The 26,007-nt window shown below is 34.1% G+C and overlaps 1 protein-coding gene across 4 annotated transcripts in view; it reads right to left on the bottom strand.

Moving 5' to 3' along the window:
• Positions 1 to 26,007, bottom strand: part of LOC127833886 (tight junction protein ZO-1-like) — a 115,445-nt gene that overhangs the window by 75,514 nt on the left and 13,924 nt on the right. For all 4 annotated transcript variants that reach the window (XM_052359383.1, XM_052359384.1, XM_052359385.1 and 1 more), the window contains exon 3: positions 21,151 to 21,244. In XM_052359383.1, coding sequence (XP_052215343.1) covers positions 21,151 to 21,244 — 94 coding nt within the window. The remainder of the gene's footprint in view (positions 1 to 21,150; positions 21,245 to 26,007) is intronic.

Raw genomic sequence — 26,007 nt, 5'->3', positions numbered from 1 at the left:
GGTCTGGAGCTTCCCTGTCCTCTACCATGCATTACTTTATAGCTACACACAGCGTAGCTCCAGACCAGATTGCGGGATTGCACAGGCTCGGATGGAGCTTCGCTGGCCTCAAACTGAATAAGACCCATTTTTGCATTATGCTGGTAAACAAACTTGAAAGGTACTTACCAACCGCATCTGAAGCTTTCTAAAACCGCCCATTACATCCATTTTTTTTATTCACGCTGTATACAACCACAAATCAACAATTCTGTGAGTCACATAATTCATGAATTATGATGATCGTAACATCCAAGATGAATCTTTTCTTTTCATCATTTTTCTTTGAGTTAATTGATCATTTTTTGGTATTGTTGTTTCCTTGCAATGATTATATATATATATATATATATATATATATATATATATATATATATATATATATATATATATTTGTTCAATAAACACCATTTGCTGCACTATTTCCAATGTTTACTTTTGAAATGTCTGTATTCCTCACTTAAAACACACACAAGTTACATCAAAATAAAAATTAACTCAGCATACCCACTTAATTTTCCATATACCTCAAGTATTATGATATTACCAGTTCAATATACAAACAGAGGAAATAAAATGTATTCAAACCTGATAAACAATCCTTCGAATGCACATGTGTACATAATAACTTCATAAATACTTTGTTGACTATCACGACATCACGATTTTAAATATGAAAACGACATGATTGAAACAAACTTTAACCCTGATAAAAAAATCAATTAAGTGCACAATCGAGGAATTATTTTTTGTTAAATCTAAAACCCCTTATTTCTAGTACATGCAACATTAATTTACACTCTCAAAATATTAAACGCACTTAAAAATGCAAAATTCAATGGAATTTTGCAAACATTAACACAATATGTCACAAAAGCTCAAGTAAACTGTTAGTGTTTATTTTCGTTATCCATTAAACTCTTTGCAATCTTTGAGTAATCTTGTCACATTTGCACAAAAGAAAAATCCGCGACATAATTTGTATCCATGCCTTATCTAATGAATATCTACATGTAGCCAGGTACATATTTGTCACTTTGCGCAATAAAAATACTGTGAGACTATGTCAGTACGTCAACTTTATGACACACAAATTTCAATCAGTCGTCGGTACAACAGACAACAATGAATATGTATCTATCTTGAGTGTATCTTGAGCTACTTCAAACAAAAATATCACCCAAATGGCCTCAAGGCTGCACAAATGCAATGCTTTAATAAACATGAGTTCAGTTGTACCACAACACGTATTTGTAATACTTCCGAAAATAATCTTGAAATTTGTGTGAAATACCATCAGAAAGAATCTCAAGTGTTTTTTTACAATAGGTTAGAAAGAATCTCAGAGTCTTTAAGAAATTACATTTTGAAAGAATCTAAAAATATTGTTTAAATCAGATCAAAATCAAATCTCACAATATTTTTGAAATCAGATTACAATAATGTAAAATTTGAAGAATTAATTAACAACCAAGTTCTCTTATTTAACGATGAAGTATAAACATGTGATTGGTCAATATTCCTGCAAAGATTGGCAAGTACCTTCTTATCAATCACCTGTATTAAAACACCTTGAATTTTCAAACACTGTCACCATAAATGATTTAAAAAAAAGATAAATCAATAATTCAATTAAATAAGAGCACTTGGTTGTTTAATTATTTGTGTTCAATTATTGTTTATTCTTCATTTTGCATGATTCATTCAAAATGAAGAATATACAATAATTGAACACAAATAAATAAAAAAAAGTATCAAAAACTCTGAAGAATTAAACCTTTATTAACTTTTGCCATCCAATGATCATAAAAAATCACACATTGAAACACAAATTGATAATTTAACAAAAGAGCACTATATTATCCCCTTAATTCACACAAAAATCCCTAAACCTATGAAGAATTTACCATTCCAAAGGGGTTTTAAACTGTAACCAAATTCCTTGGCTACTATACTGGACGACATATCATAGAACCTAACTTATTGCCCATTAAAAGCACTTCATCATTTACGGTTTGATGGGTTTACACACTTTTTAAAAGCCGCAAATTTGTTACCAGTGCAAATTGTGGTGATTTATACTTTAAAGGTAATGCTGTAAACGGAAAAGTGAGACAAAACAAGAATGAAAGGGTAAACTGATTTTCATCGTCAAGAATTTAAGCAAAAGTAAAAAATATCACTATAACACTATTACAAATGTTCTCAAACATAATTCTTTCTACATTTTTTTTCTGTAAAATATGGAAGTTCGTAATCTAGTTTATTTGTTGTTGTTTGTTTAATCCCTCAACACTTTGCTCAACCTTGGCCTGACACCATCTAAAAAATGTGTGACTTCGGATATCACTTTGTAAACGGAGATAACAATCTCAGAAATTCAGAAAGAAAACATGACGCCTCTGATGGAAGGCTTGCAAGCACTCTCTCATTTGCACAAGTCTTATTTAAAAGAAGGTCAAAGTCATGGTCAACTGAACTCAGAAAGCCAACAGTATCAAAATTTTCAATCAAGTGACATTGATGTCAGCACATGGTTAATTTTGGTTCAAGAAGAACTTTTCCCTTTCTGAAAAGTGGTAGCACAAAAGTATGTCAATGTCAAGGTCGAAATAAGGTCAGGTGAGGTTTACCCCAGGAAACCCAATGCCTGGTGAGCAGCGTAATACCAATCGAGCAGCGCTGCGTATTTACGCATGAACTTACATAGGGTAAGTAAATTGGAAAGATTAAAAATGTTCAAAGTCCAATTTGAAACAACTGTGAATTCACATTGATAACAAAGGTATTGGCCTACATGTCAAAAAAATCCTGACAAATTTTCTTAAAAAATTAGCGAAATATGGCTCCCTGAAGTAGAAGATCGGGCAAAATGGGCCATGTTCAGGCATTTAGGGGAGAAATACTGCTTTAATTTGCAAGCCCTTACAATAATGAAAGGATTTATTCAAACTTACACATGTCTGCCATAACCTCTCAGCAGGGTTTTTCCAGAAAACTAAAACTATTTCTTGTGGAGAAATTTGCGTTTTTAAAAACCATGTTGGGAAAACATGGATACCAAATGGAGAAGACCAGGAAACCTTATGCGAGCAGCGATTTTATAATTCTTTTTCGTGACAAAAAAAATTCCAGCAATTTGTTGCAATTTATTTGCTTTGTTGAGACCTATAGTAAGTGCAGTGCTCCAGCTAGGCCTAAATCGAAGGGCGCCGCGCCCTGCCCTCCTGAATTTCCGCCCTGCCCTCCCGAACCTCCGCCCTGCCCCCCCCCCCCCCTGCCCTTAAAAAAAAAAAACACATTTTTTTTTTTTTTTTTTTTTTAAATATGATAATTCATTGTAATTACTTTAATCCTCATTGTAGACATTATATTTGAATGGTTTAATAATAATGGGAATAATATATTATAACAATTATAAATAACATATAAATTAACATGCTACAGGAAGCATTCAAGAAAAAACCGCGCTCTCAAACGTGCCCTTATCACAAAATACTGCCATTGAAAGTGCTCTTTTGACAAAATACTGCGCGTCGAAAGTGCCCTTTTGACAAAAAAGCCCCCCTGCCCTTTTCAAATCCTAGCTGGAGCACTGAAGTGTATGTGGGCACATATGCCTACAAATGTACTTTTAATACCTTATATAATTATCAATAGTGCATTTTCAACATGCTCCAGTTTTATTTCTTTTTACCAACACTATTTTGGAAAATATAAAGAATAGTTGACCAGGGTTGTCATTATTAACCGATTGCCGATCGAACTCATCGGTTAAAATCACCAGAAAATCGGTTGTTTTTCCCGAATCTTTAAAATTGCGATCGGAAGTTTGTATCATGCAAACCTAAAATAATTGATGAGGAATAAACATACTATAGTAGAGCGACGCCCGGTCATTCAGTCAGTCCATTAACTCCGCCTAAGAGCTACTGTTTTCAATGAATTTCTCAGCGAGTGGCCAATATTGATTTTTTCAGCTGTCAATCAAATTCTTCTTGGTGAGAACGTCAACCAATCAGCGCTCGGGCAGCCGAATACACGTCCACTCCACGTGAAATTGTATCAAATAGCTGTACATTTGACAGATTATTACTGACCGTATCTCAACAAATGCTGCACTGTAGAGCGTAATTAACTAGTTTTTTTAGTAAGAGAAAAAGTTTCCACATATTAAAAAATCATATTAAAAAATGCTCTCTGATTTTCTACCATGCGACCTCTGCGCTACGAAGTTGTTATTCAGCATCTAAATATTAAAGTCCACGCTTTCTCCAAGGAAGAATGACGTGATGTTATACATGAAGTCTAACTTTGGCATGATTTTAATCTGTACATGAAAAACACGATAAATGTGTCTCTGTTGCTAGAATCTTCTTAATTTTCCATGAATAATGAAATCTGAAAATGATTTCGGATAACACATTTAATTATACGCATTTGAAAATACTTCAATTAAATAATGCATTTTGTTATACAAATGGTCATAACACATAATGTAATAAGTAGGTAAATAACGTGTTTTGAGATTGCCAAACTATGCATACATATAGGTCTACATGCATGAATGATCTGACAAGTTATATCACGATCCGGAATGAAAAGTACTCGGTAAAATTTAAAGAAAGGCGCGTTTTTATTTTCAGAAATTCACTTTCACTTTCGCAAACTTTTCTGAAAGGAGGTAACGTACATGTAACAGTTTAGATTGAGTGTTTGACTTGTCGTTATTACTAAATATAAACGGTTCTCAATGCTCTCAAATCGCGTCACGTGATTCACGCATGTTCAATCGGAATTTGTATATGCACTTACGTTAAATGGCGGACGACATTCATCGTCAAAATTGGGCGTAATTTGGTTTTGAAAAAAAGAAATCGTAATAATACTGGATTATCTTGTAATGGATATTATTGGAACATGCAAAGATTTATCAATATAATATGTTTTTACATTGTACAGTATACTAAAAATGTGAAAATCTTAAAATTCGCTATTCTTTTTAGACCTCATTTTAACTTTTTATGCTCTGAGAATAGCAGTATTTTGTCTCTAAAATGTCTATAATTCGTTTTCGGTCGGGGGGCTTCGCCCACCTGACCTCCCTACCAGGGCCTTGGACCTACAAGGGGGCCTAGGCGGCCCCCTTGACCCCGGCCGAATCGGTTACTTTTCCAAAATAATCCTTTGTTTACAATCATAATGACAACCCTGGTTAACTGCTTTGTCTCATAAATTAATTGGTAAGGTACATAGAATGATGTTTTAAGAAGGGTATGTGGGGGTTGTATGTATAATATTCAATTGTGGCGTCTTCTGAGACTTTAGGTAATAATTCTGCAAGCGTCTTAATGAGAAAAACTCATTTGAAATGGCGTCGCTTAACTTGCGCTTAATATTGTTTAGATTGCCAAATGTTTTCTGTGATTTTACTGTTTCACGTATTTAAGTCATATAAAATCGGCACAAACTGGCCATGGAAGGAATTGTCTATCAAACAAATAGTTGATTTTGACCTTTTAATTTCAATGAGCTGACTTGTTAACGAATTTGGCCATGGCGAGTTTATAGACACAAACAACACTTCAACACATGTTGAAACCGATTTTAGCTTGATGCTATTAATATTATTTGGATTTAACTTGTCTGTGAGCAAGGTGTAATTCTTTTAATCAACTTTACTTTTTATGGTTAAATGTACAAAATAAGTACACAAATAAAAAACATATTTTCAAACGAAAATGAAAGTAAAATTGGCTACCACAGGGACCTATACAAACAACTATCGTTTGTATAGGTCCCTGGCTACCATGGCCTTTCGAAGTTCCTGTTATATTTTGTTAACCAGGTTTTCCTGGTTATTAGATTGGCAAATGCGGGTGGGCTGGCGGGCTTGCGGGCTGGCTGGTGGGCGGGCGGAACAAGCTTGTCCGGGCCATAACTATGTCGTTCATTGTCAGATTTTAAAATCATTTGGCACATTTGTTCACCATCATTGGACGTTGTGTCGCGCGAAAGAATTACGTTGATGTCTCCAAGGTCACACTTTGAGTTCAAAGGTAAAAAAATGGCCATAAATGAGCTTGTCCGGGCCATAACTATGTCATTCATTGTCACATTTTAAAATCATTTGGCACATTTGTTCACCATTATTGGACGGTGTGTCACGCGAAAGAATTACGTAGATATCTCCAAGGTCAAGGTCGCCATGACTAAAAATAGATTGATTTTGAAACAAGGGGGTTAAAGGGGCCTTTTCACAGATTTTGGCATTTTTTAAACTTATTCATTAAATGCTTTATATTGATAAATGTAAACATTGGATCGTAAAAGCTCCAGTAAAAAATCAAGAAAAAAAATAAAAAAAGGAAAAGAACATTGCCCGGAGAAGGTTTCGAACCAGTGACCCCTGGAGTCCTGCCAGAGTCCTGAAGTAAAAACGCTTTAACCTACTGAGCTATTCCGCCGAGTACACATTGTTGACGTATTTTATACCTTATATGAGCAATCTTCGTAGTTTCAAAAAATTTAACGACAAAAACAGAACTCTCCAAATTATTCAATCGTTTCGCGTTGCAACGCTTTATAATTTTTAGGTTTTAAAATCGTCAAAAGATGCATATAATGGCTATATTAGAGCATGGTTAATGTTCAGTATTACTGTTTCCTCACAAATATCATAACTAAAACGAAAACTTACGAATCTGAAACAACTTTTTTCAATTTTGTCAATTTACAAAAGCGTGAAAAGATCCCTTTAACTGTGATGAACAATCAGTGGCAATGCACATTTTGAGTTGTAGTTGTCTCCCTTTATCAGACTTTTTTTTTTTAACCTGGTTTTGTGACAATTTTGTCCCTTGTTTACAGTTTAATACAACTTTGAAGTTCGTCACTGTTTTCTTATGGTTGAATGAGAAATTCAATCTGGTATTAATGCATATTTTTTTTTAGATATTTCATTCCCAAATTTGTCTATAACAAGAGCACCGCATAACGGGTGCCACGCTCGGCTGCGAAAGCTTGTCAGAATTTTTTTTTTTTTTAGAGGTCACAGTGACCTTGACCTTTGACCCAACAAGAGATGTGTTCGTCAGAAACACAATGCCCCCTAGTGCAGCACTTTGAAATAAAATTTCTAATTATCATTTGGCAGGTATAGAAATAATCTCCCTTTAAAGCTTATAACTTCCCTTGGATTTTGTTCAATCCAACCGGGGGGGTGGGGGTCTGAAGACAGTCAAAAATGACCAAGTCAGACATCACTGACAACCAAGGCCTGTGGTTTATCAAAGAGATCATAGCCAGAGTTCATCATTTATCTATGGACATCTGAACGCAGATTTTGAAACCTAAATGCGGACCCTAAGTTCAAGGTCACAGGGGTCAAAATTTGTAAGTGCATGGAAAGGCCTTGTCCATAGACACATGCATACCAAATATGAAGGCTATATCTCAAGGGACATAGAAGTTATGAGCATTTTTCGAAACCCAAACGCAAAGTGGGACGGAAAGACGGACAGACAGACGGACAGTCCGATCACTATATGCCCCCTTTTCTTCGAAAGGGGGCATGAAAAGTTCTATGTCTTAGCTTTAAATGAGGTAAGGATGATGTTAATTGATTGATGATGTTCAAGAAAACAATCCATCCAACTATCAAAGCTATGTTCGTATTTGCATTATTGATGTCATATGAAACGTGTCATTTTGGGTTAACAAAAAAACACAAGACTCAAAGTATGGACCAGCCATTGCTTTTTTGTCTCTGATGCCAGGGGGCATAAAAACCCTTCAGGGAAGTTTATAATGAAATTAATTATTGCACTCCCCCTTAAACATTCCTATGAAAAACAGTTTGTGGAATATTTGTAATAGCTCATATTGTTTACCAACATCTCTTTTTTTCACACCTAAAAACTTCACTTCAATCAAATGTATCAAAAATCTTTGAATGTACATATTCTAAGTGACTGAAATTGTTTGAGATAATTCAAACTATTTTCAGTTTCAATATCCAAACATAAACTCTGCAATAAAAAGAATTGCCTACCTTTAACACTTTCTGTAAGGCGTTCCAAAGACTGGTGTGTAACCGCAAACTCATTGTTTTTAAACGTTTTCTATTATTTTTTTCTCATAAATATTCCAGGTTTTATTTCATCTTTTGAGATGGTTAAAATTTTTGTGGAATTTCTTTGGAACTTTATTTTTAAGTTATTCAGCAGTTGTTGTTTACATTGAATACCATCATGATGTATGCACATTGGTCGAACATTTATTTTAATTTGTATCTAAATTCAGTTCATCTTTGATATTTTGGATACCACAATATCATTTGATGTCAAGAATTAATCACATAATATGTTTGTTTTTCCTGTTTTTATAGACTATTGTAAACAAATGTCATCCTTCCAAAGCTGAATGCCCTGCAACTTGTCTTATTTTGGCTTTTCCAACACTGTCATTGTTTATTCCACACTACAATTCATATCATGAACTCATCACTATTCATTCACAAAAAGAAACACAAAACTACATAATGTAAGATTAAAAACATTGTCTATGCAATATTTGTTCATATTACAAAACAGATTATCAAATGTGCATAAACATTTCAGGAGACTTCACCCAGACATGGTTGCCTCTGCTCTACATTTTAACCAGAATTTTAAATTAAAGTTCTATGCAAATCTAACCCATCAGGCACAATAGTGTGTAAGTAATCCGTTTCACCTAATAAGAAATGTGATCTTGCATAATACAGAGCCTTTTTTGTTTCTTATCTTAATATCACTTATCTTACAACACCTCTGCCACATTAATTTTCTTCCAGTCTTTTCCAGAAGTTTTTCATTATTTACAAGATAAAAAGTAACAGTAAGATTTACAAACACATGGCTTAGGTGTTTTCTTTCTAAAATCAAATAAATTCCATCAAATGGAAAGCTAACTGTCAACAACAGATTTTTTTTTAACTTAATGCTTTAAACCATTCTTCAATTAAATCTTTTTTTTAAATAATAACATGCTTAATTCTTTTTTACAAGCACATGCAATTGTGGTAAATATCTAAGAGAAAAATGTATAATTGCATACTTTACCTATTAATTGTCCCAAACACATACTCCATGTTTACACATTTGATAATTACCACATATTATTTCTATTAATGATCAGGTCAATACTCTTTCAATGAACATCTTGTGTAAGTACATAATATTGTTTGTAACTCCTTTGTGAAAGCGAAGCAACTCTCTTTTCATGTTAAAATGTGTATAATCAGATTTCTTTAGAATTGTTCACATAAAACTTAAGTGTACTGGTAGTAACATTTATTAATTGTTAAACTTTAAGTAATAACCACACATTAAATTGTTCACCACACTTCCATTAAACAATAATATCACCGCAACAACCATGCACCACTGAAAAACAAATTATTTTGTAATCATCCTTTTAATTAAAAAAAAGGAAAACAAACAAAATCTATTTACTATCACACTGATTTGTTCCCTACGTTTCAAAAATAAAGTGAAAACATAACCCCTTATTAATATTTTAACAAGGGCTGTTTGTAAAACATGCATGCCCCCCATATGGGCTGTCAGTTGTAGTGGCAGTAATTGTGTGAATATGTTTTTTGTCACTGTGACCTTGACCTTTGACCTAGTGACCTGAAAATCTATAGGGGTCATCTGCCAGTCATGATCAATGTACCTATGAAGTTTCATGATCCTATGCTTAATTATTCTTGAGTTATCATGAGGAAACCATTTTACTGTTTCGAGTCACTGTGACCTTGACCTTTGACCTAGTGACCTGAAAATTAATAGCGGTCATCTGCCAGTCATGATCAATGAACCTATGAAGTTTCATGATCCTAGGTGTAAGCATTCTTGAGTTTTCATCTGGAAACCATTTTACCATTTTGAGTCACTGTGACCTTGACTTTTGACCTAGTGACCTGAAAATCAATAGGGGTCATCTGCCTGTCATGATCAATGTTCCTATGAAGTTTTATGATCCTAGGCATAAGCATTCTTGAGTTATCATCCGGAAACCATTTTACTATTTAGAGTCACTGTGACCTTGACCTTTGACCTAGTGACCTGAAAATCAATAGGGGTCATCTGCCAGTCATGGTCAATGTTCCTATGAAGTTTCATGATCCTAGGCGTAAGCATTCTTGAGTTATCATCCGCAAACCATTTTACTATTTCGAGTCACTGTGACCTTGACCTTTGACCTAGTGACCTGAAAATCAATAGGGGTCATCTGACAGTCATGATCAATGTACCTATGAAGTTTCATGATCCTAGGCCTAAACGTCTTGAGTTATCATCCGGAAACCATCTTGTGGACGGACAGACCGACATGAGCAAAACAATATACCCCCTCTTCTTCGAAGGGGAGCATAAAAACTGGTTGGCTCAAAGAAATTTTGGGACAGCGCTAGCCCTGGTAGATAGACCCCATGACACCAGTACATAATATAATCTGCAAATGTGGTCCTAAACCGCATCCAAGAACGAGTCACTGTGACCTTTGACCTAGTGACCTCAAAATCAATAGGGGTCATCTGCCAGTCATGATCAATGTACCTATGAAGTTTCATGATCCTAGGCCTAAGCGTTCTTGAGTTATCATCAAACCATCTGGTGGACAGACTGACATACGGATGAACGGACGGACTGACATGAGCAAAACAATATACCCCCTCTTCTTCGAAGGGGAGCATAAATATCAATGATAGTTTATAAAAAAAAAGGTTCAACTTTTTCTTGAACCATCATAAGAAGCCAATTGCAAAAATCCTTTGTCCATATTAACCTGCATGTCTGTAGGCCACCTATTTTCTTCAATTTAGCAAAACCACAAGAAAAAAAACATCTTTTGAAGATTTAAGTTCTTCTTGACCTCCCACCTTAAAAATGTACTTAAAGTAAACAGAACATATAATGACACTAACATTATTCACGGTGCGTTTGATAGGATTTCAATTATCGCACAAATACATCACAATTAATAATACTGGTTCTTGTATAAATGTAAGGCTATGTAAACAAAAATTTGTATTTAGAATATTTCAAATGATCACAGTCTCAAAACTTCTATCAAAATAAAGACTGAATTTGTTTTAACCCTCGAAAACAACTACATGATAGCACTTTTTGTGCATGCCATATTATTTTTATCCCTTCTAGATTTTTTTTATGCAAAACACATCATTTGCAACCAGAGTTAAATTCTCTTAACAACTAGAGCTTTGTCACAGACGTGACGTATACCCCCATATGCTGCATTGACACAGACTATTTTGCATTCTGTCTTCACAAAACAAGAGAAGCTAATTTATGGCGATTTTTAAGAATTATTAAGCCATTATCATTTATGGCCATTTTGACCTTCAAACTCTTGAATTCTTTCGCATGGCAAGCCATCCAATGACTGTGAACAAAATAAATGTACCGAGTCATTTTAAAATCTCACAATGAATGACATAGTTATGGCCCCGACAAGATTTTTTATGTCCATTTTTGACCTTTGAACTCAAAGTGTGACCTTGACCTTGGAGATATTGACATATTTCTTTCGTGTGACACACCTTCAAATGATGGTGAACAAATGATTTTAAAATCTCACAATTAACGACATAGTTATGGCCCGGACAAGCACATTTTTTGACCTTTGAACTCAGTGTTACCTTGACTTTGGAGATATCGACATAATTCTTTCGCCAGACACACCGTCCAATGATGGTGAACAAATGTGCCAAATGACTTTAAAATCACACAATGAACGATATAGTTATGGCCAGACAAGCTCATTTATGGCCTTTTTTTACCTTAGAACTCAGTGTGACCTTGACCTTGGAGATATCGACGTAATTCTTTCGAGCGACACACTGTCCAATGATGGTGAACAAATGTGCCAAATGATTTTAAAATCTCACAATGAACGACATAGTTATTGCCTGGACAAGCTCATGTATGGCCATTTTTTACCTTTGAACTCAAAGTGTGACCTTGACCTTGGAGATATTGACGTAATTCTTTGGTGCGACACACCGTCCAATGATGGTGAACAAATGTGCCAAATGATTTCAAAATCTGACAATGAGTGACATAGTTATGGCCCGTACAAGCTTGTTCCGCCCGCCCGCCCGCCAGCCAGCCCGCCCGCATTCGCCAATCTAAGAACCAGTTTTTTCCTTCGCAAAACCTGGTTAACAAATGTTACAATAAAACTTGCAATCTGACAGGTAATTTAATTTTGTTAGTTAAATGTTCATTAAGTTAATAAGCCACTTGCACTTTCATTTTAAAAATAAAAGGACTACATTAAGTATCGTTTCTTTTTTAAATTATAAATTTGCTTTTAAACAGTATTTTTTACTCTCTTTTTTCAGACACCATAAAAAAGTACCTACAAACATATTATTGAATATGTAAGGCTGCCTTTGTATACCCTATCAAAATTACATATCTGCAATACATTTTAAAATGTAAAACGTTTTATAATAGGTCCCACAAATAACTGTAACTAAAGTGTATTCTATAACAACTTTGAAAAATATTTTAAAGTGTTAAAAGCGGTCTGTTTGAGTCATTTAAAATTACTCGTTTTCTTTTTCAATCACTTTTGACTTTGTAAAAACTGTTTGGTTGGATTTTATATTAAAACAAGATTTGTATTTTTCAGAAACACTGTGTCCCCTTCTGTGCCGCTTTGAAGCTATATATTTGACCTTTGACCTTGAAGGATGACCTTGACCTTTCACCACTCAAAATGTGCAGCTCCATGAGATACACATGCATGCCAAATATCAAGTTGCTATCTTCAATTTTGTAAAAGTTATGGCAAAATGTTAAAGTTGGAGCAAACAAACACACAAACCAACCAACCAACAGACAGGGCAAAAACAATATGTCCCCCTCTATAGTGGTGGGAGACATAAAAATAAAAAACATTTTCTTTTATTACATTTCATTCATTCCAGTAAGAACTATGACAACAAAAGATATATGCCGTAAAGTTAACCTTTTAATGAACCAAAATCTTCAAAACCCTTGATAAGCATTACTACTTTTACATCTATTTACATAACATTGAAAATGTCAAAAGACACTTCAAACAGATCTGAAGAAATCTTATGCCAAAAACAAAGGCTCTGTTATCGGTAGATTCTTGTTATAAATATTTCACAACCTGATAAGAAATGTAGGCAATTGAGTACAAAAGTCTAAATGAAGTTAGATTTCTGTAAAAAAAATGAAGACAGTGAAAATGTTTGAAAAAGCAGATTCTTGGATAAATTTTCATTAAAACCATCTCAAAGACATTGTTCACACAGAAATCACTGCAATTGATTTAAAAAAAACATTTGTCATCTGTGAACTTGGAATTTTGACAGCAACATTATACATTCTTAAGAAATGATCAGAAATTACCTTCTATTTATTGTTAAATAAATATTGTACCCTGATTATCAAAATTACGCAAGTAACATTTCAGAATCAAGCCTGAAAAGATCATTCAAAATGCTTCCAAATACATACCTGGCATTTGATCCTCCTTCTAGAGGCATCCACATAATTTGGTTTGATCGTTCTTCCATTTTTGATCACACGTTTTTTGCAAATAACTTTGCCATTACGATATTTTTGACGGTCACTTTGGCTTCGCATATTTGTTTTTCTTGTTATAATGTCTTTTTATTTTTAATATTGTATATCTTTTTTTATTTCTTTAAACAATAATTTATGCACCTATTGTAGAAAAGAATGCATTTTATTCTTAACTATGTCACTTTAACTGGTTTTGTCAAAGGTTTTGTATTTATGTAGTAATTCAAATATAAAATTATTACTTTCCATATAATTATGTTTTTTTCATTTTAACCTTCTATAAAAATAGCAACACAAACATTTGAATAAACAAAATGAAAAAATAATGAAACCAAAATAATTCTTAAAACATTAACACCACAAAAGCCAAGAAATAACACCAGAAACGCTGAAAAAATGTCAAGTAAACTACCAGAACATATACTGCCCCATTGCAGTACAGTTCAAATTTTGGGCACCTACTTAATGATAAGTACCATGTTTAGTTGCACGAAAGTTATAACCAATTAAATACCGTAAATATTCTAAAAGGGGAGGAATACTCTATACATTCTAAAAGAGGGGGAATCAATTGTATATGCATGCTTTGATTTACAATAAATATGTATTATGTCTTGGAAAAAATCAGTCCGCTTTCATCAAATGCGGCACTCTCTATTAAAGGTCATACTGAGTTTCATGCAGCAAAACCAGTGTGTTTGTACCTTGTCAGCATTAGACAAAACAAGCAATATAAATTATATGATGAAATGTGAAGTTTAAAAATTCAAATTCAAAAGGAAAATCACAAAAGGATGGCTTTTTATTAACAGCTAAGGGTGCTAAAGGAGATAATTTGCCAAATTATTTGTGAGTGATAAATATGGTAGTTTCCAGTAAACAAGAGGGCCAAGATGGCCCTAGTTCGCTCACCTGAGAGGAGTCGGCTCATTAAATCTTTACCAAATGTCAAACTTGACCTAGATATTGTCCAGACAAACATCCTGGTCAAGTTTCATCATTATTGAACCAAAACTCAGGCATATGGAGTAATTTTGTTTTTGTAAGATTTGACCTGGTGACCTATATTTTGAGTAGACCCCCCTAACCAAATATCAAACTTTGCTTACAAAAATAAATATTATGACTAAGATTCATAAAATCTGAAACAAAATTGTGACCTCTAGAGTGTTAACAAGGATTTTGTATAATATAATGAAAATTTGGACAATCTAAGGGCAATAATTATGGCATTAATGATGTGATATATATAAAACCAATCTTTTCACCAAGTTTCATGATGATTGGGCAAAAAATGTGACTTCTTGAGTGTTCACAAGCTTTTTTTACAATATAAATATAAGAAAACTACCCCCCCCCCCCTGGCAGCCATGTTATTCAACTGACCGGAACCATTTTCAAACTCAACTCTCATATCAAGGAAACAAATGTTCTGACCTAATTTCATGAAAATTGAGCCAAAAATGTGACTTCTAGCGTGTTCACATGTTTTCACTATATACATATAGAGAAAAATGCCCCGCCCACTGGCGGCCATGTTTTTTCACCGATCTGGACCATTTTCGAACTCTTCTGAGATATCAATAAAACCAATGTTTTGACCAACTTTCATGATGATTGGGCAAAAATTGTGACTTCTTGAGTGTTTACAAGGTTTCTCTATAGCCAAATAAGGAAAACTGCCCCCCCCCCCCCCCCGGCAGCCATGTTATTCAACTGACCGAAACCATTTTTGAACTCAACTCTCATATCAAGGAAACAAATGAAAATTGGGCCAAAAATGTGACTTCTAGAGTGTTCACATGTTTTCACTTTATACATATAGAGAAACATATATAGTGTTTACAAGGTTTCTCTATAGCCAAATAAGGAAAACTGCCCCGCCCACTGGCGGCCATGTTTTTCAACGGACCGGAACCACTTTTCAACTCAACCAACATATAATTAAGACAAACATTTTGACAAAATTACATGAAGATTGGGCATAAAATGTTACTTCTACAGTGTTTACAAGTTTTTTCTCTTTTTTGACCTAGTGACCTAGTTTTTGACCCGGCACGACCCAGTTTCGAACTCGACCGAGATTTCATTGGGACAAAGCTTCTGACCAAGTTTCATGAAGATCGGACAATAAATGTGGCCTCTAGAGTGTTTACGAACAAATGTGGACGGACGGACTGACAGACGACGGACAAAGACCGGTCACAAAAGCTCACCTGAGCAATCAGGTGAGCTAAAAAAAGCCTTAACTTCTGTGCATTTTATATTTCTTTACTGTCATCAATATGTTGAATTTCAAGTAATGCAAAATGCGCAATATATCGGAACACTTATACCATAATAATATTAAAATTGATCTTACACTTAAACTTAAAGTTACAATATCAATACAATCTATGACATGCAGTTCTGTTATTACAGAATTGTCATAAAGAAGCATCCTTCGTAGGCTGTGACAATTTTAAACTTCAGCTTCATATGTCAATGTCTGCTCCACAGAAGCAAACAGATTAAGAATTATGAAATAAACATAATAAGCCTTTATTTTTGCAGTGTTTTTTTTTCATCGGTTTGGGAATGGGGCCGGGTCCCTTTGGATTGGGAAAATTTGCGGCGTTTTGACTCAAATTGGGAAATTAGTGTTGTTGTTGTTGTTTTGCTAAAAAATGCTTCAAAATTGAGGATAAAAGTGTATCCAGTATTATATTTACTTAGGTTCAACTTATATGGATGGGAGATGAACAAAATATTGAGATCTACAAAAAAACAAACATTTTTAAACCTTCCATTGGGAATTTTTAACTCCCATTTGGGTCCAGTTAGCGACCCGATTTTAAATGAAAAAAAAACACTGTTTTGGCTTTGGGAAAAATCATTTATTAATATTTGTTATCCTGATACAGACACAGAGGAATTTTGGCTTTGCATCTTTGCAAAAAAATAATAAGAATTATTACACTATGCAGTGAGATGATAGTTTTACTTCCATGCAATTAACAGTTTATGCAAGATAATTACCATAAAGTTACAATAATTTTTAAAACAAGAGCACCGCCTTGCAGGTGCAGACCGCTCATCTATTTTCTTTTTAAAGGTGAAGGGACTCTCATTTTCAATCACAAAGGAGGGAGGGGTGGAGTGAAGAGGGGTGTACAGTGTGGGGTTGTGGACAATTATTACATTGTCTTCCAAAAAAGCGGGGGGAGGGGGGGGGTATAGTGTGAGGGTGTGGTGGTCATTTGTGAGATGATCTTAAAAAAAAAAAAAAATAGGGGGGGGGGGAGGTGGGGGGGAGGGCACGGGGGACGGTTTGGGTGGAGTCTATTGTGGTATGTCAGGTAAGAGTAGTTTCGTCAAAGTATCAATCAAATCTAATCATAAATAAAGAAGTTATGGCAATTTTAGCAAAATTTAATAATTTGACCTTGAGAGTCAAGGTCATTCAAAGGTCAAGGTAAAATTCAACTTGCCAGGTACAGTAACCTCATGATAGCATGAAAGTATTTGAAGTTTGAAAGCAATAGCCTTGATACTTAAGAAGTAAAGTGGATCGAAACACAAAATTAAACCATATATTAAAAGTTACTAAGTCAAAAAAGGGCCATAATTCCGTAACAATGACAACCCTTATGATAGTTTTTGAGTGTTCCAAGTATGAAAGCAATATCTATGATACTTTAGGGGTAAAGTGGACCAAAACATAAATCTTAACCAAATTTTCAATTTTCTAAGTATAATGGGCCCATAATTCCGTCCAAATGCCAGTCAGAGTTACATAACTTTGCCTGCACGGTCCCCTTATGATAGTTAATAAGTGTTGCAAGTATGAAAGCAATAGCTTTGATACTGTAGGAATAAAGTGGACCTAAACACAAAACTTAATCAAATTTTCAATTTTCTAAGTATAAAAAGGGCACATAATTCTGTCAAAATGCCAGTCAGAGTTACATTACTTTGCCTGCACAGTCCCCTTATGAAAGTTAGTAAGTGTTGCAAGTATGAAAGCAATAGCTTTGATGCTTAAGGAATAAAATGGACCTAAACACAAAACTTAACCAAAATTTTCAATTTTCTAAGTATAAAAAGGGCACATAATTCTGTCAAAATGCATGCCAGAGTTATCTAACTTTGCCTGCCCAGTCCCCTCATGATAGTAAGTAAGTGTAACAAGTTTGAATGCAATAGCATTGATACTCACTGAGAAAAGTGGACCTAAACGCAAAACTTAACCAAAATTTTCAATTTTCTAAGTATAAAAAGGGCACATAATTCTGTCAAAATGCACGCCAGAGTTATCTAACTTTGCCTGCCCAGTCCCCTCATGATAGTAAGTAAGTGTACCAAGTTTGAATGCAATAGCATTGATACTTTCTGAGAAAAGTGGACCTAAACACAAAACTTAACCGGACGCCAACGCCAACGCCGACGCCAAGGTGATGACAATAGCTCATAATTTTTTTTCAAAAAATAGATGAGCTAAAAATGCTTTCATACTGTTTGTTGCAGTGTAACTGGCACATTTCACCCCATTGGGGTGTAACAGTCAACATTTTGATGAACCTAATACTATCTTAATTAATAAAAAAGCAAGGGTAATTATGTTGATAAACAAATGGGCTGGTCTCTAGAAAAACCGAGCCTAATACATGTGCACACAGGCAAAATAGGTATGACACTTTAAACTTTTATGAAATTTTTGTTTTAAGGATGTCTGTTCTAAACAAAAAGCCAGTCTAGACAGAAAGTGTCATCCCTGATCAGCCTGTGGGACTTTAAAAGGCTAATCTGGGACTACGTTTTAAAATGCCCATGCATTAAGCCTTGTTTTCCCAAAAGCGCTGCTTAAGACAATTAGGAACCATGTTTTATTCTGTATCATGTCTCTTGCTGGCCGAGGCTGGTTTTCCTCTGTCTAGAAAATCATGAACAATTTTAAGTTGTTGGTAAATAATGATTCTTTTGTCAATTTCTCTACAAATGTAAGAATAAACAAAGCATTGCCTGTCTGAATAGTTCTGGCATCCATGTTAGTCACGTTAACTTGACAACATAGAAATCGTCTTTCATTCAATTTAATATGGTATGGGTACAAAAAGAAAAAATTTTAGCTAAAATTCAATTGCCAATGTGTGTAGAAAATTCAGAACATAAATGTTGTTGACTAATTCCTAGAAAGGGTAGTCAAATTGTTTAAGTATTATTTCTACAGATTCTACAAAGTATATCAAACCAATTACTTGTTTCACACAATGCAAGTCAAGCTATTTAATAGAAGATAGATAAAGATATCAATTCCATGCTGTAACACATCTGAATATAATCAATGCTAAGTGAATATTGGTAAAATGATCTAAAAAGTAACATTTTTAATCTGCAAAGTTTTCGAGTTATTTTATTATTATATTGCTTGTTTTAGTATGTATAGTATCATTGAAGTCAAACATGCAAATACCACACACTGCTAAACAGCAAATTAAGACAACAAAATAAAGTATTAATAATTAATAATTTTTCTAATTCTGAAAACTGTTAACAAAATGAAATGTCCAAAAAACATATAAAAACAAGAGTGCCAAGGACACTAGGTCGCTCATCTGAGAAGTTGAGTAACTAAACTGTTCCATGCATAATTTGTATTGTTTGTATAATTAATGTGACTTCTGACATTGATTTTCACCTGTGTCTATTTTGGAAACCAGCTGAGATATCTTTAGAACTCTACTCTGAACTCTGTTTTGATCAAGTTTCACACAATGCAAGTTTCATGCTGATTGGGCAAAAGCATGTGACTAAGTGTTTACAAAGGTTTCAATGTAGCCATATCAGAAATCTAATCCACCCTCTTGAAGCCATTTGTCAATGAACTGGAACCATTTTCAAAAAAATACAGCAGAGATATTATTAGAAAACATTCTGAGAAAGTTTCATGTAGACACAAAAAGTGACTTCTAGAGATGTCACAAGGTTTTACTTAATAAGAAAAACTGTTTCCGCTACTGGTGGCTATGTTTTTGAAAACCAACCCGATCCATGTTTAAACACAGCCAAGATATAATTACAAAAAAATTATTGAGCAAGTTTCATGAAGATTGGACAAAATATATGACTTCTAGAGTGTCCGCAAGTTTTTTAAATCTGCCCTAATGACCTAGTTTTCGACCCCACCTGACCAAGTTTCAAACTGAGTCGATATATATTTGCGACAAATCTTTCCACCAAGTGTAATGAAGAATGGTCAATGCATATGAAATTAAGAGTGTTAACATGATGAACTTTGACCATGCATGACAAACGGACAACAAACCATTGACAAAAAGCAATCACAAAAGCTCATCATGAGCATGTTATGCTAACTTGAGGAAGTAATGAAAATAAATAAAGGAAATAATGTACCAAGGGACATATCCACCACAATGAAAATGTTATCAAAATCAGAGTTATCTTATTCAAGCATTATCATACCTTTTGACGTTTGAACCTTTCACGACCCTTGATGAAAATAGCCAAAAACAGTTTTTATTAACTTAAATGAAATTCTCATAAAAATTTAGAGCTCTATTATCACTCATCAAGTGTGAGGAAATTAGATTTTCTAAAACAACACGAGTTAAAACATTAATGATAACAACGAATTGTGCAATTTCAATTAAGCATTAAAATATACACAATAAATAAGAGAAGAGTTGTAAAATTATGTTCAGTATACTTAATACCACTTGTATTCCTATTCCAATTTTTACAGGTAAGGGACACAATCAGACAAATCGTCTACAACAAAGTACTATTTTTTAAAGAACTGTTCCTTTGAAGTTGTGAAAATAGGGTTTATTTACCAGTAGGATAATAAATTGTAGAAGCCAATTGTAAAATCCTTGAAACTTATGGCTATTTTGGCCACATGTAACACAGATATTAACTCATTCTTCCTTTCAAATACAAAGGGCAACAACTGCTTTCATCAGTGCACAGTTACCTCTTAATTCTCTAAAAGAGCTAAAACTCCTCCAATACAAAGGACAAAAACTCAACTCATATAATATAATAAGGATGGCAACAACTTATAACAGTGTTCGACACTAATGGGAGTCTGAGACCCCTGGACATTCAACTCGGACTTTTTATTTTTGTGTCAAGGCTGTCCGTCGGACTCCTTCAAAATCGTCTTTGTAAATTAAAAAATCCATTGATTTACTCATTTGTTTTGCGAGATCAGAATGTCCATACTTTTGCGCATCAGAATAATATGCCACTATTCATTCAGCGATCACTGATTCAACTAAAACATTTGATTCCCTGTTGCAGTCTGTATGTGTATTTATTGGGGCAACTCTATAACTCCCAATCATGGCTGTTTTTTTTCTTGGATATTTCTGCTTAAGTAAACTAGCTTTTGCTGAACAGTTTCTAAGTGCAACAAAACTCTTATTATCTAGAATACAAAGGGAAACAATTCCAAATGTCCAAGAACAGTCACCCTTACCTCTTCATTCTCAATCTCAAGATCACTGTCCACAGCTTTCAGTTTGTCTTTGTTTCGTCTGGTTGGTGAGGTGGCTCTCCTCTCTATGATTGGCCTATGGAAAAAAAGGGTTAAGGTCACAATATACTAAATAGTGTCCCTATATAATTCAATGTAAAAGCGACATCTTTAAGCGAAAATAAACGCAACATTTTGCACATAGAGACCCCCATAACCATACATTTTCTTAAAGGCCATTCTAAGCGGAGTCGATTTGTGCAATAAAAATGATATGTCATGTACGAACCAAAAAAGAACTTGTCAAAAGTCAAAATCGACTGTTTTTGCAACTTTTTTTCCAGTCGTTTTATAGTAGAATGTAACCTTTTTCAGTGCAATGTTTTACTCTAGTCTATTAGTTTATCATATTTCAGGGATTTAGTAGTGAGCACCTATTCATGCCCTACTACTTTCTCCAAAAGATAAAGCAAGAAGAATAGTTAAAAGTGTACAACATGCCTTAAAACAAACTATGGTATTTTTTTAGAGAGTACAGCACTACATGAAACAGTTATTTAGTATACTGTAACCTTAAACACAACGTTTATTATTAACATCGCGAAAAATAAGCACTTCTTGATAAATATAAACCTATTTTCAATATGCCTGCCAAATTTCAGATCGATCTTTCACGTAGAAATGCTTGAAAATGCATTTTATAATAACGCCTGGTAAGCCATCTGGCTTTCGCGGTCGGCGCTACTATTTATAAAAGACAACGGGAGCAAAAAGACTGCCCTAAATAATAACAATCAGTCGAAATATTGGAACATTGTTACAAGCTACCTCCATAAAGAAGTAAACAACCATAAAAACGGGTTTTGAGGTCCTTTCAGCAAAAATTGTTGCTATTTGAGATGCTCAATGCGAGTTTTTTACGAATTTTTATCATTTTCCTCTGAAAAAGCATTTTTTTCGTTAAAACTCACAATGCTCCTTAAATTCATGAAACAAACGCGTTTATTCCGTGAAAATTGCCAAAAAGCGTATTACCCCACCCAAAAAAATGTGATTTTATGTAAATACAGCTCCTTCGTTAATAGGCCTGGTGTAGGTTTAGGTCACAATATACTAAATAGTGTCCCTATATAATTCAATGTAAAAGCGACATCTTTAAGCGAAAATAAACGCAACATTTTGCACATAGAGACCCCCATAACCATGCATTTTCTTAAATGCCATTCTAAGCGGAGTCGATTTGTGCAATAAAAAAGATATGTCATGTACGAACCAAAAAAGAACTTGTCAAAAGTCAAAATCGACTGTTTTTGCAACTTTTTATCCAGTCGTTTTATAGTGGAATGTAACCTTTTTCAGTGAAATATTTTACTCTAGTCTATTAGTTTATCATATTTCAGGGATTTAGTAGTGAGCACCTATTCATGCCCTACTACTTTCTCCAAAAGATAAAGCAAGAAGAATAGTTTAAAGTGTACAACATGCCTTCGAACAAACTATGGTATTTTTTTAGAGAGTACAGCACTACATGAAACGGTTATTTAGTATAATGTAACCTTAAACACAACGTTTATTATTAACATCGCGAAAAATAAGCACTTCTTGATAAATATAAACCTATTTTCAATATGCCTGCCAAATTTCAGATCGATCTTTCACGTAGAAATGCTTGAAAATGCATTTTATAATAACACCTGGTAAGCCATCTGGCTTTCGCGGTCGACGCTTTGATTTATAAAAGGCGATCAGGAGCAAAAAGACTGCCCTAAATAATAACAATCAGTCAAAATATTGGAACATTGTTACAAGCTACCTCCATAAAGAAGTAAACAACCATAACAAGATGCGTTTGTGAAACAAAATGTCCCCCTATATGATGTTTGACCTTGAAGGATGACCTTGGCCTTGTGAAGGATGACCTTGACCTTGACCTTTCACCACTCAAAATGTGCAGCTCCATGAGATACACATGCATGCCAAATATCAAGTTGCTATCTTCAATATTGCAAAAGAATTCATAAAATAAGCGATTTGGGCCACATATATTTGACCTCTGACCTTGAAGGATGACCTTGACCTTGACCTTTCACCACTCAAAATGTGCAGCTCTATGAGATGCACATGCATGCCAAATATCAAGTTGCTATCTTCAATATTGCAAAAGTATTTATAAAATAAGCAATTTGGGCCACATATATTTGACCTCTGACCTTGAAGGATGACCTTGACCTTGACCTTTCACCACTCAAAATGTGCAGCTTCATGAGATACATATGCATGCCAAATATGAAGTTGCTATCTTCAATATAGCAAAAGTTATTGCAAAAATGTTAAAGTTGGCGCAAACAGACAGACAGACCAACGGACCAACAGACCAACAGACAGACAGGGCAAAAACAGTATGTCCCCCATTACTATAGTGGGGGACATAAAAACGGGTTTTGAGGTCCTTTCAGCAAAAATTGTTGCGATTTGAGATGCTCAATGCGAGTTTTTCACGAATTTTTATCATTTTCCTCTGAAAAAGCATTTTTTTCGTAAAAACTCACAATGCTCCTTAAATTCATGAAACAAACGCATTTATTCCGTGAAAATTGCCAAAAAGCGTATTACCCCACCCAAAAAAATGTGATTTTATGTAAATACAGCTCCTTCGTTAATGGGCCTGGTGTAGGTTTAGGTCACAATATACTAAATAGTGTCCCTATATAATTCAATGTAAAAGCGACATCTTTAAGCGAAAATAAACGCAACATTTTGCACATAGAGACCCCCATAACCATACATTTTCTTAAAGGCCATTCTAAGCGGAGTCGATTTGTGCAATAAAAATGATATGTCATGTACGAACCAAAAAAGAACTTGTCAAAAGTCAAAATCGACTGTTTTTGCAACTTTTTTTCCAGTCGTTTTATAGTGGAATGTAACCTTTTTCAGTGCAATGTTTTACTCTAGTCTATTAGTTTATCATATTTCAGGGATTTAGTGGTGAGCACCTTTTCATGCCCTACTACTTTCTCCAAAAGATAAAGCAAGAAGAATAGTTTAAAGTGTACAACATGCCTTCGAACAAACTATGGTATTTTTTTAGAGAGTACAGCACTACATGAAACGGTTATTTAGTATACTGTAACCTTTATTCATGCATGAACATTTGAACACTTACTTTCCTAATAAGAGCAATAATTTGCTACTATTAGAAAATGATAAGCATGATTTTGTTCAATTCATGTACATGGACAGTGAACTGACTCATTTTCATGATCAAGCAAAGTTTTTTTAACTTTGAATAGGCCTTTTTGTGGATTTACTTAAGATGTCAAAATTGTTTTTGTTTTATATTTAATGAGATTTTACTTTGATCTATTGATCTTATCTAGTAATGTAAGACTCCACATTCAGGGTAGACCTCATGTGTGGAACAATTTAAATAAAGGTTCAGACAAATCAATATGAATCTGCTTATCAGACAGGACAAGTGAGAAAGTTAAAGTTGTCTTTTTATCTAAACACTAGCAAGAAAATCTAATTAAAAATCCAGTAATGAGGTTGAATGTCTTTCAAAACATTTACATGACATTAAAACAATATACAGCAAGGTATTTTGATACTTAAAAAATGTAAACAAGGGACATAAATCATATAGTTCTATCACACCACTGCCTTGATTAGGTCCCTTACATGTTATCCAACAACTTATTTCATTTAAGGCAGTTTTTGTGCATAAATAACAGTTGACACTTTTTACAAAGTTTTAAATATTTTTATTTCACACAAAAATGTTTGTTACGCTATTAATGCTCCTATAGCTATTGAATCATAAAATGTTTGTTACGCTATTAATGCTCCTATAGCTATTGAAACATAAAATGTTTGTTAAGCTATTAATGCTCCTATAGCTATTAATGCTCCTATAGCTATTAATGCTCCTTTAGCTATTAATTCTCCTATAGCTTTTAATGCTCCTATAGCTATTAATGCTCCTATAGCTATTAATGCTACTATAGCTATTGAAACATATGAGCTTAGTATAAGGAGTTAATTGTCTGTTAAGTTTCATGAAAGAATTTGGAACAAGATAAAGGAACATTCTTCTAGTTGTGCTATACTGATGAATGCTAATGATCTTAAAATAAAACTGTTAGCATACTACTATAAACCTATTGCTAAATAACTTAAAACTGTAAGGACAAGTAAAATGTTAAAATCTGACTGGACACTTATATTTCAAACAAAAACAAGAGATGCGTTTGTCAGAAACACAATGCCCCCTAATGCGCCACTCTTTTTTTTTACCTTTGACCTTGAAGGATGACCTGGACCTTGACCTTTCACCATTCAAAATGTGCAGCTCCATGAGATACACATGCATGCCAAATATCAAGTTGCTATGTTCAATATTTCAAAAGTTATTGCAAAACTTTACTGTAAGGTTAAAGTTTTGGGACAGAATGACAGACAGAAAGAAAGACAGGCCAAAAACAATATACCCCCGATCATATGATCCAGGGGCATAAAAATTGAACCCAGTAATAAATTGAAATTATCACCAGCCATACAATTTTATCCCAAAATTGACAGGGTGACCTCTTTAATCATTTTTCTTAAATATAGAGAACTCTACACATGCATAGTACATACAGGCAATTGAAAAGTAAATTACATTTAGGCAAGCTACATTTGTGTAATTCAATGTGAACACCTTTACATGAACAAGCTGGCCAAGATGGCTACATAAGGCCTTAAAAAAATTATGTTGTGGTTCTGGTAACATTGCCAAAATTTCTAGGTAGGTCGATTTTTTTATTTTTTTATTTTATTATTTTATTTTCTCCAGACAAGATGCCTGTTTTTAAAAGT

The sequence above is a fragment of the Dreissena polymorpha genome, chromosome 6, assembly GCF_020536995.1.
Source record: "Dreissena polymorpha isolate Duluth1 chromosome 6, UMN_Dpol_1.0, whole genome shotgun sequence".
NCBI classification, from domain to species: Eukaryota; Metazoa; Mollusca; class Bivalvia; order Myida; family Dreissenidae; genus Dreissena; species Dreissena polymorpha.
This window is presented reverse-complemented; position numbering and strand designations above follow the sequence as displayed.